This window comes from Oncorhynchus clarkii, chromosome 19 (assembly GCF_045791955.1).
Source record: "Oncorhynchus clarkii lewisi isolate Uvic-CL-2024 chromosome 19, UVic_Ocla_1.0, whole genome shotgun sequence".
Lineage (NCBI taxonomy): Eukaryota > Metazoa > Chordata > Actinopteri > Salmoniformes > Salmonidae > Oncorhynchus > Oncorhynchus clarkii.
This window is the reverse complement of record NC_092165.1, coordinates 42,491,736-42,508,670: the sequence shown is the minus strand read 5'-3', so window position 1 is coordinate 42,508,670 and position 16,935 is coordinate 42,491,736. Positions and strand designations below refer to the sequence as shown.

At 46.3% G+C, this 16,935-nt stretch overlaps 1 protein-coding gene across 1 annotated transcript in view; it reads right to left on the bottom strand.

Annotated features, from left to right (window-relative positions):
* The window catches only part of LOC139375231 (latent-transforming growth factor beta-binding protein 2-like), a 154,424-nt gene that overhangs the window by 47,017 nt on the left and 90,472 nt on the right, over window positions 1-16,935 (bottom strand). Inside the window, exons 7-9 of the mRNA XM_071116828.1 lie at window positions 16,214-16,539; window positions 13,372-13,474; window positions 391-465 (exon numbers count right to left, since the gene is read on the bottom strand). Coding sequence (XP_070972929.1) covers window positions 391-465; window positions 13,372-13,474; window positions 16,214-16,539 — 504 coding nt within the window. The remainder of the gene's footprint in view (window positions 1-390; window positions 466-13,371; window positions 13,475-16,213; window positions 16,540-16,935) is intronic.

Below are 16,935 nucleotides of genomic sequence, written 5' to 3'. Positions count from 1 at the left end.
AAAAGCAAATTATTAGCAAATTATTTCATTTTATGCTCAGCGTTGCCTCGCAAGTGCTACACCAACTGATCTATTTTGTTATCAAAACTCAAGTTTGAGATATAATATGGTCTGAGAAGAACAATATTGTCAAGGCAGGCATATAGCCAATATGCTGTGATCAAGTATTAGGCCTACTGCCCAAACCTCATTCTTCCAAAACTGTTATTATTAGGGTAATGTTATAATGTAATAATGTAATGTAAAAAATTCTGAGTGGTAGATCTCAACTTGCTTTTTGACTGTGAAAGTGAGCTTGACTAACTTGGTGACCACTGCGCTATTGGTATAACTAAACACAAGCAAATCAACAGGGCATCATCTTCATCTCTGTCATCTCCGTACCCTTACCTTGACAATGAGTCAGGTTCACCCTCTTGTAACCCTTGGGGCATTCCACTTGGCCGTTCGCAATCACTGCATACGCTGTGGGATAAAATAAAAAAAGATCAGAGAAAGAGACATCACATTCTGCTTGTCTACTTTAAAAAGCATTACATCCGTAACACACAGATGGAGGGAGAGGGATGGTTCATGTCTAGCAGGGGACCATATGTTACAGATGTGCTGAGCTTAGCGGGGGGAGAAATTAGATGGGGACCCACAGCTGGGCCCTGTGGGACACCAAAACGCTGCCATGTAAATGGATCCCCATCAACCACTGTTATAAGACAGTACTGCCATCACATAAAATCATCAACAACACACAACATTATTAATAATCATATTACATAGACCCTGGGGACACATACACAGAAAAACAGAGCCAGTACATCATTGTACTCTGTGTCCATTCATGCCCCCAGCGCAACCATACACTTGCTGAGGCCTGAAAACATGATGTCATTATTAATTTGGCTCCTTTAGTTGTTGGTACTGAGGAAGGAGGCTATTCTCAATATCAGATGGCAATCACTGAGCCGTCACTTGTAGGGATAGGGGGAAGGGGTTGAGGTGGGATTGAGGTAGGTGCAAATCGGAGCTGAATGTTGGACAGGAGCAATGTGATTAGTCACAGATTTCACAGTTATGGAAAACTGAAAGAGGAGACGCAGACGAAGAGCCTCCTAGAATACCATCAGACACATGTTAAAAGGAGAATGGCCCTCCTCATAATTTTGTAGTCTGGCTAGGGTGTCTTTTTCATTTCAACATGATGGGACAGTACAATGTATTCACTCCCTTTACATCCAGTGGAAGAGTAAAACAATGTTGACTTCATGTGACATTCTTGTCTTTTCCAGTTGATCAGATCGCGCCAAACACAAGCTTAGAAAAGGATATTGAGATCTCATCTGATAAAAATCTTCCAGCATATACTGTCTACACACACACACACATTCTCATTCATAGCTTGAAACACGTACACAGTATGACAAACTGTATATGTGAGCTCCATAAGTACCATCAATATCTAGGGTGTCGCAGGCGAGCAGGCCGTCTGACAGACAGTGGTGTCGCAGGCAGGCAGTCTGACAGACAGTGGTGTCGCAGGCAGAAAGTCTGACAGACAGTGGTGACGCAGGCAGGCAGTCTGACAGACAGTGGTGACGCAGGCAGGCAGTCTGACAGACAGTGGTGTCGCAGGCAGTCTGTCAGACAGTGGTGACGCAGGCAGGCCGTCTGACAGACAGTGGTGTCGCAGGCGAGCAGGCAGTCTGACAGACAGTGGTGTCGCAGACAGGCAGTCTGTCGGACAGTGGTGTCGCAGGCAGGCAGGCAGTCTGACAGACAGTGGTGTCGCAGGCAGGCAGTCTGACAGACAGTGGTGTCGCAGGCAGGCAGTCTGACAGACAGTGGTGTCGCAGGCAGGCAGTCTGACAGACAGTGGTGTCGCAGACAGGCAGTCTGGCAGACAGTGATGTCGCAGGCAGGCAGTCTGACAGACAGTGGTGTCGCAGGCAGGCAGTCTGACAGACAGTGTTGTCGCAGGCAGGCAGTCTGACAGACAGTGGTGTCGCAGACAGGCAGTCTGTCAGACAGTGGTGTCGCAGGCAGTCTGACAGACAGTGGTGTCGCAGACAGGCAGTCTGTCAGACAGTGGTGTCGCAGGCAGTCTGACAGACAGTGGTGTCGCAGACAGGCAGTCTGTCAGACAGTGGTGTCGCAGACAGGCAGTCTGACAGACAGTGGTGTCGCAGGCAGGCAGTCTGACAGACAGTGGTGTCGCAGACAGGCAGTCTAACAGACAGTGGTGACGCAGGCAGTCTGACAGACAGTGGTGACGCAGGCAGGCAGTCTGACAGACAGTGGTGTCGCAGACAGGCAGTCTGACAGACAGTGGTGTCGCAGGCAGGCAGTCTGACAGACAGTGGTGTCGCAGGCAGGCAGTCTGACAGACAGTGGTGTCGCAGACAGGCAGTCTGACAGACAGTGATGTCGCAGGCAGGCAGTCTGACAGACAGTGGTGTCGCAGGCAGGCAGTCTGACAGACAGTGGTGTCGCAGGCAGGCAGTCTGACAGACAGTGGTGTCGCAGGCAGGCAGTCTGACAGACAGTGGTGTCGCAGACAGGCAGTCTGTCAGACAGTGGTGTCGCAGACAGGCAGTCTGTCAGACAGTGGTGTCGCAGGCAGTCTGACAGACAGTGGTGTCGCAGACAGGCAGTCTGTCAGACAGTGGTGTCGCAGGCAGTCTGACAGACAGTGGTGTCGCAGACAGGCAGTCTGTCAGACAGTGGTGTCGCAGACAGGCAGTCTGACAGACAGTGGTGTCGCAGGCAGGCAGTCTGACAGACAGTGGTGTCGCAGACAGGCAGTCTAACAGACAGTGGTGACGCAGGCAGTCTGACAGACAGTGGTGACGCAGGCAGGCAGTCTGACAGACAGTGGTGTCGCAGACAGGCAGTCTGACAGACAGTGGTGACGCAGGCAGGCAGTCTGACAGACAGTGGTGACGCAGGCAGGCAGTCTGACAGACAGTGGTGTCGCAGGCAGGCAGTCTGACAGACAGTGGTGTCGCAGGCAGGCAGTCTGACAGACAGTGGTGTCGCAGGCAGGCAGTCTGACAGACAGTGGTGTCGCAGACAGGTAGTCTGACAGATAGTGGTGACGCAGGCCGTCTGACAGGCAAGTAGACGGTGGGTCAACAGGACCTGACAAGAGCCCCTTTCATGCAAACAGGCCCGGCATCCCCACAGCCACATCAGCACATCTGCCCATGTAGCACTGTAGGACACACGCCACACAGAGACCCTGCAGTCAGCCCTCCTCTTCCTCTGTTTGGGAACCCCTGCCATTTATTTTCCTTTTCTTTCATACACAGGTAATAAGCTGTTAATTGGAAAACTTTAGGTGGAATTCCGATTCCAGATCCAGCTGCAAAAGCTCTCCGTTTGTGGGATTGGTGATCCTCAGTTTATCAACAGGCTATCAATATCGCAGGGATGAGGAGGGTGAAGTCTTGTTGGGTACCTGGAATGTACCTACAATCTTATTTATGGTGTTGAATCATTTTCCATGTTATCCCATCTGAGTGGTTGTGAGACAGACACAACGCAGTGTGCGTTCAGGGCTGTGGAACAGGCAGGGCTAGTGGAAGTACCTGAAGGTTCACACAGCAGATCAGAAGTGGGTCAGACCAGACGGAAGCTCCTCTGTTGGGTCGGAGATAATTGTGTCAAAGTGAAGCGCCTGTTCCTGTCTGCGCGCCCCGTCCTGCACCCATGGAATCCCCAGGGATGCATCTGGGTAATGAGCTGTTGTGACGGGGCAGCGGGTGGTACAGGTGCGACCCCCCATGAGGACAGGATCAGATTCTGCCCTGAGTGACTGCAGGAGCACATGCCAAGAGATGCCCAGCAGGGGGCGGGCCTCCCAGTCAAGCTTATTAGTACTGAGAGACTAGAGGGAACACAGAGGAGAGCAGGTCTGTCTGAAGTAGCTTCACCAGCAGGTTACCTGAGATGACAAGTCATCATCTCTATGGTCAACCCACTGCTAAAGACAATGGCAAACCAAAAATATACTGCATAAATAGGACCAGAAGTTTTGCCTAACTACCCTACCAGGAAAAATTCTTATAGGCTAGTGCAATCGACAACAAACATACCCAAAGAGCGAAATCTATTGTAGGCTATGTATCTAGCATATATCCTAGTTCAGGATGTTTTGTGGGTAGAATGCCACTGTGGAATGGTTTTGACATGCCGTCATGCTGACCCAGACAATGTTCATTGTCACAGATCCCAAAGCAGTCGAACGCAAGAGTGATCTTGCTGCATCATTAGTGTCCCCCCTGGTTACATGGATGCTGGGACAGAGAAACCAGACTGGTGCATATTCATTGTGCTTTACAAAGAGGAAGCACAGGGACACAGACTGTTGGCCTTACTTGTATCCCCCTTCATTCATTCACTGCAAAAGACTGTCACCCCTGACTGATTTGTTGTACTTCAACAGTCATCTTGAAATTGCATCAGGAATTTTATTTGCAACCATTCAGCTCTATTTGCTTGTAAACAGTTAACCGTGCAATATGCTGAAATCGCTTCACCATTTCCTGGTTGCTAAAATTCTAATAGTTTGCCTAATTTTAATCTAAACCATTGTGAAATATATTTTCAAACCCCAAATATAGTATTTTCAGCTGTTTGAAGCTGGTGTACAAAACCACAAGTAAATGATGTAAAAATAAAAGCATAGAAATAGCGCATATAGAACATATCACTTCTACCGCTTCTTAGACTTGCTTTCAATGAATGGCAGATCTATAACTCACATTACTATGTGAATTTGGTCTGGTCACCCAAAAAGATACATATAGAAGCTTTAGCGTCATATACAATTTCTTAGTAGGTGGCATTGCTTTCTTTTGAGAGCCAAATAAATTTCAGTGAAAGCTCTACTCTAAAACAGGTGTCAAAGCTACCTTAGGACAGGCTTCAATGTGGGGGTTTACTGAGTGTATTTAGAGAGGAGGAGAGGTTACGCAAAAGAGGAGTGATGGTAAGGAGAGAGAGGGGGAGTGGGGAGGAAGAGGGGCAGGTCTAGCTAGTCAAATGGGTTCTGATTGACAGAAATCTAATTGGAAATTTAGTGCAATCATTATGTGGAGGCCTATTTTGAGGTCCGATTGGCACATCCTTCACAGGCATAGAACTGTACTGAACCCACAATATCCAGCTCCCCCATGAGGCCTGCCCCCAGTCACTCCCTACCTCCAGGCTAATCCAGAACCCCCGCTGGAGAACCTGAGAAGAAGAGGTAGACCAGAGAGGGGGAATGGATGCAATCCACAGGAGAAGGGGAGACAATCTTTCCTCTCCATTCCAACGTTAGATATTCTATAGGAACACAACAGACATGAGTGCCAAGACCCTTCAAGACCCTTTAAGTGACATGCTTTCAGAGAACAAACCGCCATGGGACAAACTGGCGCCATGGAGAGACCCAAGCGGCAAACCAAACTCAACTCTTTAATCACAAGGAGTTGTTTCATTCCCTTTGAGATGAAGATGAGAAATAAGTCATCTCCCTCTGGCCTCCAGGCCAACGGCTGATTAGAGAAAAAAGCTAAGGGGAAGTAAATTGCCTTCAAAGCCGAATGTCTGTTTGGCACACGCCAAGTTTGCCAATCTGGCATGGCCCATATCACCAGCCCTGTAAATAAGACCTTCAGTAGCAGCCATCCAGTCAAGCGCTGGGACATCAGATGAGACAGTCACATGAGCCTAGGTCCCCTGTGATTCAGTTGGTATAGCATGGTGCTTGCAACGACTCCCACAGGGGACCAGTCGCTCTCGATAAGACTGTCTGCTAAATAACTCAAATGTAAATAATTAGCCCAACATCAACATCCCCATGATGAGATCAGCCCCAGACACAAACACACTAATGCAAAGCAAACATTTGTCTTACAAAAAAACTCGGTATACCAGCTAAAAGTTTGATATTGAGTAAATTAAATTCCCAGCTGTGTGTTCACAGGCACTGACAATTACCATGTTGTGGCAGACATTCTATATAGACAATTGAGCTGCTTCGATCAAGGCATTGATCTCAATCATGTTCGGTTTGATTGAATCCTTATTCAAAAACATCCTATTAATTATCTCAGTGTTTAACATCATTTGATGCATTTTGCATCTTTGTTCGTAGTTTGACAGTTTATCATTTTCTCTCCTCCCTTCTTTACGATGCCCATGGCAGTGTGGTTGTGACCTCCCATTTAAAAACAGACACACTCCCATAATCCCCCACTGCTGCCACTCGACATGAAATATTTACCACTGGGCCAAGGCCAAGAGACGACATGGTACAGTCCATACCCTATGATGAACAAGCCTAACATGTATCTTATTACACACATTTCGTTTCCATGTGCCTCCAACTCACTGGCACGGTGTCTTGGACAGCGGTGCCCTCTTGGACAGATAGATTATGTCTGCATTAGGATTTATACCTGTGAGCAGCCAGGCCAAGTCAGCCCTCCTTAGCCACACCGCTGTCTATCTAAAAGATTCACACTGTTTGCACCCGGCGTTAAACTAAATCAACACAGAACGAATCCGAACGTATCAAAGGATGGAAACGTCTCTGTCTAATCACGATGAGAGAGTGGATGCAGCAGTAAAGAGAGAGAGCAGCCTGGAACCTTGGCACGGACCACAGCAGATGTTTAGCAAAGTCACACCCGTTGCTCGGTTTTGATCTTGGTCATTAACAAGTGTTCAATGTTTGATCACTGCTAATAAAAAGTAACACGCACATGCTTTGGTCCTAAATTAATGGCAGATTCAATACTTCTCCATGGGACTGGGAGGGATGATCTCATGTGGGTCAATTTGCAACTTGCCCTCTCCTCCTCCTCATGTTATATTAGTGATCTAATGGTCAGGAATAACGAGAGAGAGAGAGAGAGAGAGAGAGGGAGAGAGAGAGAGAGAGAGAGAGAGTCAAAGAGAGGGTGCTTTCTCAGTATAGGAAGGGGTCAAGGAAGGAGGGGCAGAGGGCCAGGAGGCTGACATCATCATGCTGTGGCATCACGGTGTGACCTCAGTGGCCTAGGGAGGAGGTGCCTCCAGGGCCAGGGCTCCTGTGGTTGGGACTGTGATTTATGTGGGCCCGAGGTACCCCTGATCCTGCTCCCTGGGAAGCATCCCATTGTCCCAGAGTAGAAGAGTCAATGGGAGGGAAGACTTCCCGGAATGACAGATAGGGAGACAACCGGAGCCATGCTTTATGGAATTACATAAACCATGGGACACACAGGGAGTGGTGGCGATTAGGTGGTATCCAGCTAAATGCTAATGAGCCCATTGAGAACATTTTATACAGTCTCTGACTGTATACTGCCCAACCCTAGTGGCACCATAGAAATATAATTACTATGGGTGGCCATATACTCCATATAGAGTCACTCTCACACCAGGTCAAAGAGTCACACTCAGGGCAGAGCCAGTGGCCTCTTCTCAAGTGTCTCAGATTATTTTACATGATGAACCTTTCACTTAAAGTGATCAATGTAGAAAACCAGAGCATGTTGGTCCCTGTTCCAAAAAGTCTGAGGCACTGATATATCAGTCATTATACAATGGGAGAGTCTAATCCTGGATGCTGATTGGTTAAAACCACATTCCAGCCGGTGTCTATTCCACAAGTTACCACCGGCTAAAGCTATGACGGTGAAATTACTATTTACTCTGTTCCATCTCACTGAGCAATATACTATCTCATCAGCCCAGCCAGGCAATTTCTAAACTTGATTTGCACTATAATAAGCATCTAGACGTTATCTTCTTTTAGACTAGCATTTGGTTCTGAACTTCAATTTGTATAGACCTTGCTGTCTGTCTATTCAACATTTGCAACATTGTTTTAATACTGAAATTTGATCTCCAGCTGTGCTATAGAAATGAACGTGTCGTTAGTTGGGACGAGACAGACAGGCAGTCAGCTTTTCTCAGCCAGTCGAAATCATGAATCAGCTGGAATCATTTTTATGGATATACAGTATACAAATAAATATCAATAGAAAACAGGTAAAACAAAATTAAATGCAGCTAGTTTGCAGTGATTGTGTGTGCTGGGGGTTGTTGTCTAGCTCCTCTGAACAACAGTGAGAGCACGTTTTCTATGCCAGGCAAAATCGTGCATCATTAGCTCATTGTTATGGATGTATCCAAATATATGTCACTAGAAAACATCTTAAACAAATGAAAATGAAGCTACTTTGTTGTTATTCCCAGCTGCACTGTTTGACATGACTAAGTTAGCTGTAGTTGGCTAGCTAGCAAGCAAGGGATAAGAATGTTGCCAGCCTGGATGGCAATGGAACATTTAGAACAAACGACTGGGTCGCGTCCATAGATACAGAACAAAAATACTTAACGACTGGGTCGCGTCTCTGGCAACTGATCCGACAGAACAAACGACCAGCCGGCCCTCGACAACACAGTGCCAATGTATCCTCCAAACACCGGCTTCTCGGGCACTATCATTTTAGTGATATGATCTACTGTCTCTACAAAGAGCTGGATTCACTTCATTAGATATGTTTCCTAATATACTTCGAAAGCAAATTAGCTGTCAACTACATACCTAACACTTTCCTTTCCTCATCCAATCAGGTTTCATCTTGCATCCCAGGGGGACAAGCAGCTCTAACTGCTTCCATCTCCTCTCCTGCGACACACAGTCTCTCTCTCTCTCTCTCTCTCTCTCTCTCTCTCTCTCTCTCTCTCTCTCTCTCAGCCTCATAAGAACCAAAGGGAGAGGAGAGATGACCACGGTCATTATTTAACTGGAGTTCATTACGCATTGGAATTTGCAGCATGTGGGTTTACAGTGCATTCGATCCTACAAGGCTGAACAGGGCTGGGGCTTCCACAGTGTAGGCCTGGGACTGACAAGCACATCTCACTGTCATAACCTCCATTACGTCAACCTCCGTCCTTCCCAAAAACACAAACCCATTAGTTTCCCCACTGCACAATGGCTTTCTCCACTCCATATAACAATAATAATACTTTAACTACCAAAAATAACAATGTAGTCTGGCAGTGTCTTGGATGGGAAATCTCTTACCAAATCAAATCAGTCAGAGTTCAGTGAAGGGAGAACAACAGGAGAAAGATGTGGGAATGGTGTGGGAATCAGAGTTAAGACTGAAGACAAAAACAGGGAGCAGAGAGATACATCCAGGGATGTATCTCCACAGACCGATGCTGCCACTAAAACCACACTCAATGAGCTGTATACCGCCATAAGCAAACAGGAAAGAGCTCATCCAGAGGCGGCGCTCATAGTGGCCGGGGACTTTAATGCAGGGAAACTTAAATCAGTTTTACCTCATTTCTATCAGCAGATGCTAAAGCAGATGCTAAACTACAGGACTGTTTTGCTATCACAGACTGGGACATGTTACGGGATTCTTCCAATGACATTGAGGAGTAGACCACATCAGTCACTGGCTTTATCAATAAGTGCATCGAGGATGTCATCCCCACAGTAACTGTACGTACATACCCCAACCACAAGCCATTGATTACAGGCAACATTCGCACTGAGCTAAAGGGTAGAGCTGACTTATTCAAGGAGCAGGACTCTAACCCGGAAGCTTATAAGAAATTCCACTATGCCCTCCGATTAAACATCTAACAGGAAAAGCATCAATACAGGACTAAGATGGAATCGTACTACACCGACTCCGACACATGTCGGATGTGGCAGCAATTGCAAACTATTACAGACTACAATGGGAAGCACAGTCAAGAGCTGCCCAGTCACATGAACTTACCAGGCAAGCTATATAACTTCTATGCTCGCTTCGAGGCAAGTAACACTGAAACACGCATGAGAGCATCAGCTGTTCTGGACGACTGTGTGATCACGCTCTCCACAGTTGATGTGAGTAAGACCTTTAAACAGGTCAACATTCACAAGGCTGCAGGACCAGACGGATTACAAGGATGTGTACTGCGAGCATGCGCTGACCAACTGGCAATGTTGTTCATTGACTACAGCTCAGCGTTCAACACCATAGTGCCCTCAAAGTTCATCACTAAGCTAAGGATTAAACACCTCCCTCTGCAACTGGATCTTGGACTTCCTGACGGGACGCCCCCAGGTGGTAAGGTGATCATCAACACAGGGGGCCTCTCAGGGGTGCGTGCTCAGTCCCCTCCTGTACTCCTTGTTACCTCATGACTGCACGGCCAGGCACGACTCCAACACCATCATTAAGTTTGCTGATGACACAACAGTGGTAGCCTGATCACCGACAACAATGAGACAGCCTATTGGGAGGTGGTCAGAGACCTGACAGTGTGGTGCAAGGATAACAACCTCTCCCTCAACGTGCTCAAGACAAAAGAGATGATTGTGGACTAAAGGAAAAGGAGGACCGAGTGCGCCCCCATTCTCATCGACAGGGCTGTAGTGGAGCAGGTTGAGAGCTTCAAGTTCCCAATTTTTCAGTTTTTGATTTGTTAAAAAAGTTTGAAATATCCAATAAATGTCGTTCCACTTCATGATTGTGTCCCACTTGTTGTTGATTCTTCACAAAAAAATACAGTTTTATATATTTATGTTTGAAGCCTGAAATGTGCCAAAAGGTTGCAAAGTTCAAGGGGGCCGAATACTTTCGCAAGGCACTGTACATATGATATTAGTAATGTAGGATATGTAGACATGATTAAAGTAGCATTATTTAAAGTGACTAGTGATACCTTTATTAAATCAATTTATTAAATGTATTAAAGTGGCCAGAGATTTGAGTCTGTACTGTATGTAGGCAGCAGCCACTCAATGTTAGTGATGGCTGTTTAACAGTTTGATGGCCTTGAGATAGAAGCTATTTTTCAGTCTCTGGGTCCCAGCTTTGATGCACCTGTACTGACCTCACCTTCTGGATGATAGTGGGGTGAACAGCCAGTGGCTCGGGTGGTTGTTGTCCTTGGTTATCTTTTTAGCCTTCGTGTGACATTGGGTGGTGTAGGTGTCCTGGAGGGCAGGTAGTTTGCCCCCTGTGATCCATTGTGCAGACCTCACTACCCTCTGGAGAGCATTTCAGTTGTGGGCGGAGCAGTTACTGTACCAGGCGGTGATACAGCCCGACAGGATGCTCTCGATTGTGCATCTGTAAAAGTTTGTGAGTGTTTTTGGTGACAAGCCAAATTTCTTCAGCCTCCTGAGGTTCAAGAGGTGCTGTTGTGCCTTCTTCACCACGCTGTCTGTGTGGATGGACCGTTTCAGTTTGTCTGTGATGTATACTCCAAGGAACTTAAAACTTTTCACCTTCTCCACGACTGCCCCATCGATGTAAATGGGGGGATGCTCCCATTCAGGCCAATCACTGTTGTGTCGTCTGCAAACTTGATGATTGAGTTGGAGGTGTGCATGGCCACGCAGTCATGGGTGAACAGGGAGAACAGAGGAGAGGGCTGAGAAAGCACCCTTGTGGGGCCCCAGTGTTGAGGATCAGAGGGGTGGAAATTTTGTTTTCTACCTTCACCACCTGGTGGCGGCCTGCCAGAAAGTCCAGGACCCAGTTGCACATGGCGGGGTCGAGACCAGAGTCTCCAGCTTGATGACGAGTTTGGAGGGTACTATGGTGTTAAATGATGAACTGTAGTCAGTGAACAGCATTCTCACATAGGTATTCCTCTTGTCCAGATGGGATAGGGCAGTGTGATGGCGATTTCGTCGTCTGCAGACCTATTGGGGCGGTAAGCAAATTGAAGTGGGTCTAGGGTATCATGTAGGGTGGAGGTGATATGATCCTTGACTAGTCTCTCAAAGCACTTCATGATGACAGAAGTGAGTGCTACGGGGGCGGTAGTCGTTTAGCTCAGTTACTGTACCTTAGCTTTTTGAGAACAGGAACAATGGTGGCCATCTTGAAGCATGTGGGCACAGCAAACTGGGATAGGGATTGATTGAATACGTCCGTAAACACACCAGCCAGCTGGACTGCGCATGCTCTGCGGACGTGGCTAGGGATGCCGTCTGGGCCGGCAGTCTTGAGAGGGTTAACACGTTTAAATGTTTTACTCACGTTGGCCACGGTGAAGGAGAGCCCACAGGCTTTCGTAGTGGGCCGGGTCAGTGGCACTGTATTGTCCTCAAAGCGAGCAAAGAAGTTGTTTAATTTGTCTGGGAGCAAGACGTCGATGTCCGCAATGACTTACATGACAAAATTGTCATCAAGCCTTTAACTGACTGACCTGACCAGTCCCAGAGAGATGTACGGGATGACAAAATGATTACTCTTAATTTATGCTTGTCCACTTGTTTTAGTTATACAAAGTATAATCAAGCCAGTTAAAGCGAGTTCTGGACACATTTCTATACAGGGAACAATAAGACTGGAAAGAAATGCCAAGTATTCCCTATTAAGTCCTTCAAAGTATACCAACTAGCATGGGACCTATGTGGCTTCATCCTTCTCTTTTTGTCTTTCATTCTCTCATCTGACTCTGCATGTGACCTGAGACCGAGGCCCAAGCTGCCCCTAAACAACTACATAATGAGAGAACGGAGGGATAGTTCTGTTTCTCCCCACTTCAAAGGACAGAGGAGAGGAAACCATCTGGAATCCAAAAGAGATGCTGATGTGGGTCTTGAGAGAGAGAGATTCTGGCACAGAGAGAAGAGAAGAATAGATTTGTGTTTGTGATGAATGGACCTGAGTGAGATGATGTCTGCTCGCGATTAGAGCTCCGGCAGACAGACAGACAGACACTAAATAGGGACAGGCTATGACAGCACCCTGTGCAGGCAATTGACATCTACCGCAGCCAGACCTCTTCCTGATAGGAATTAACAGTGAAGGGCAGGGACAGTCTCTCCCAACCATCACACACCTCCTTGGAGAGCTCCAGTAACAGCACTTGGGGGTCCTTGGGGGGGTCATCAGGGGTCAGGAGTGCTCTTCTACTACAAACACAATGATGGAACACACAGCAGCGACAGTCCAGGCAGCTATGGTCAGGGACCACTGCGGTTCATTCTCTTCTGTTACTTAAAGTAGGACAGGGAGAGTCAGCCTGCCAGCCGCTGTTATTCATGCTAAATGTGTTTTCATTTGGTGCCTTGTTTTTTTTATAGAATCGAAAACTGCTTAATTTTATAATAAGACGACAAGTAAGTCCCGATGCCAATGGAGTCGAGGCACAATCCTTCTAATCTGGAATACACAAATCAGCAATCATCCTGAATTATCACCCCATGTTAAAGTAATTGACTGTTATTCTCCGAGATACATTGTGTTTATGAATGAAGTAAAAGGAGATGTTTAGCTACATTAACACATCATAACAAATATATAACACAAGGTAAAGCACTGGAGGAGGTTCAGTGGTTCAGTGTGTTCAGTATGTGAGGAGACTCACCTGGTTTGGTTGGACACTCTGTGCACTTGTTCAGGCCCCATGAGGCTCCCACACTTCCACAGCAGTCATCCTGTTTGGTCAGGCCAGGAAGAGGCTTCCCACACTGCAATGACAACACACACACATCTCAACACACTCACACAACACAGGACACATCACTGACACCTTCCTTTTCCACTTCATTTGAGAGTATGTTGCTTAACGTCACTGTATTTGTGTGTGTGTAATACCTGTGTGTGTGTGTGTGTGTGTGTGTGTGTGTGTGTGTTTAATTGGATTGTGTGTGTGCTGTGTGTGTATGCATGGGTGTGTAGTAGTGTGTGAGTCTTCCCATCGGAAAGAGGACAGAGTGAGCTGAACAGAACACACCTGAGACTGGTTAGACAGCAGCAGAGGACATAATCAGGCTGATCCACAAATAGCTCTAATGCTGCTGCTGGCATGGTTTGTTTAAGGAGCTTGGCTATTATCAAGATTATTATCAAACCTCACTGCCTGGCAAATGGTGCCTCACGGATCTTTGGGAAGAAAAGATAAGGACACATTGCTATGGAACACCTAACTAGGGCACTGGCAAAGTCAGTCAAGACCAAACAGAGATCTTATTTGAGGAAAACCAGTAAGCAACCGCAGGATGAAGACATGGCATAGACAATGAGAGATCCCCTCCAGCACAAACATACTCTCCCTCTGCTCCTCTGCTCTGTGTCCAGCAGCAGATATCACATAGCCCAACACTGGCCTGGCAGCAGCTCTACAGAGGAAACTACCGCTAGGGTTGGAAACACAGAAGGAAGGAGCATCTCTTACAGCCTATCCAACAGATGCTGCCTGTACAGGACCTCCGTGAGGAACTCTAATTACCAGTGGCAGCCAGTGGAGTTTGAAATTGAGTAACGGCTCATGGTAATGGCTGGAATGGAACGGTATCGCAAACATATGGTTTCCATGAGTTTGATACCTTTCCAATCATTCCATTCCAGCCATTCCAAAGAGCCTGTCCTCCAATTTATTCCTCTACTGGCCACCACTGCTCTGTCTTTATTTACTCTGTGTGTGTGAGAGAGTGTGAAGGAGATGCATTGTGGGTGTAGCAGTTCGCCTTGTCTTTGAGACAAGTAGTGGATTTCAGTCTCCTTCCTTTTCCCTTCATTTCAGGCCTAACTCATAACTAACTTCTAACACGCCTGTGTGTGTTGGGAGGGGAACATGAGGTGACCAATGTGTTGACAACTCATAAATCCTGGATGCAGGACAAATTAGAACATAGGCAGCTTCTACCAGACAGACAGAGGAGGGAAAGTAGGTATGCTGCCCTGCGGCACAAACGGTAAAACACACAGATGCCAAACTTGGTCTTCACCTCAAAGACTAGGCAAACATCCTGACCGTATAACCAGTCATGGTAACTAGGCTTCTCCAAAACTGCATTCTGATGCCACTGATGGTCATTAGTAGTCTACCAAACTTGCTAACAGCCTGTCACTAATGGCCTGGTACTCAGGGCTCTACTGTCCCTCTAATCACTCTGATGTCAATGCAAATGCAATTGAAAATCAAACACTCTTGCATTCAGAGTTTGAGTAGAAAAGGATCACCTGTTGTGGAGCGAGAGCCAGCTCCTCATAGCTGGTTGATGAACGGAATGAAATAAGTGTTCTTATAAACCCATGTTATGCAACATTTATATTGGCTATACTATCCAATTGCATGAGAAAACACAGTTTTGATGGCCTCTATTAAGGCCTACTATATTTATTTCTCAACTTTCCTAATATTAGCACATTGGTTTGCTTTACACCAGAGTAGCCTACCATTCGCTACTGGCATCCTAGCATCCTCCATTCGCTATTAGCATCCTAGCATCCTCCATTTGCTATTAGAATCCTAGCATCCTCCATTCGCTATTAGCATCCTAGCATCCTCCATTCGCTATTCAAGTGCATACTGATGACACGTCTTTTTTCCCCTGATCTTGTTCCGACAGGTGCATGATAACGGCCCATTCTAAACCCAAACTAATTTCACACATATATTGTATAGTATACTGTATTTAAAGACAAGATTACATTGAGAATATTCTGATGAGTGAGAATCATAGTGACACGCATCATGTAGCCTTGCCCATAGGCCTATATAAGGTGTGTATCACAACTAACTGTTAGCGTAGCCTATTTTCAAATCATCATTAGAGTCGCATCATGCAGCCTTACAATGTATTAGAAATCAAAACATATAGCCTAAGGTTTGAATCTCAATTAAAGTTGCATAAATAATTATAAATCAAGCATATAGGAGGACCTGTTTCAAATTGTGACTTTGTTAATCGCTCGACACAGAATAGGTGCATGTGCATACTCCCTCGAAAAACGTTTGGACAAAATATCCTTTCTATATTATTCAGCTATGTTCAATTGTATTATTCTTATTATAAAATAAAGGTACGGGAAATCTTAGCAAATCTTGTCTGCCCACAGTCATATCAGGCCCTAACATAAGGACAACTCAGAATACGCTATTCTGTTCTTCTGAAATAAACAACATTTTCTTCATATCATCATTTCTTTAGACCTGCCTAAAACAAATCATGTATTTATTGTACAGGTGTAGGCTATATTAAATACATTTATTAGACTTTTTAAGATGTTCCAAAGGTCCGCATCAGTGGCTTGTAGGCTATGGGTGGAAGCCCGCAGATACTAAACGCGTTTTATTTTATAACCGGCAGTTATTTGTATGACAGTTAACGGCTGACAAAATGTCATGGCCTCCACAGCCCTAGCTAGGATCATCATCAACTATAATTTACTGTGTTCAGTGTACTTCACTCAGAGCACTGTACCTGTCCATCGACGGTCTCTTGGAAGCACCTTCCCACATATCCGTTCTGCCGAGTGTGGGGTCTGGAGTTGCTGCTGCCGTTCCCGTTGGCTAAGGTGTGTCCGTTTCCGTGGCCATTCCCATTCCCGTGTCCGTTTCCCTTGGAGTGCCCATGCTCATGCCCATTGCCGTTGCCATGGCCAGGTTGGGAGCGCTGCTGTATAGAGTGACCCCCCTCGGCTGCGGGGGGTCTCTGGCCAAGCTTGACCCGGGCTACCTGGTGGATCTGGACCTCAGCCTCATGGGGGTGCTGGATGTGGACATTCACCAGGGACGGATGTAGAGAGACTGGACAGGACACAAAACGCACAGCACAGTCAGTCAGGCAAAACTCTCTACCATCACACCAGCAGAAACACCTTGAACCTAGGCTGGATGGACATGGTAAAAAACATGATGTCCTGGACCTGACCTTGCAGTAAAATCTGAAATTCAATGATTCTCAAAGGATGTTCCCAAAAGGCTGTAAATAACCTCTTCAGCCCAAGCCAGGTCTTAGCATATAGAGATACAGTACAAATGAAAGGGCACTTAAAACGTACTAAAGTGCTTCCTTGCATAGCTAAAGGTCTTAATCTGGTGTTGTCTAGTACTGTCTTTTTACTACGGCCATCTACTTTAAGTGCTGCCCAGTAGCCTACTTGATGTGTGAACTTCTGACTGCTCATAACTTGCAGATGATTG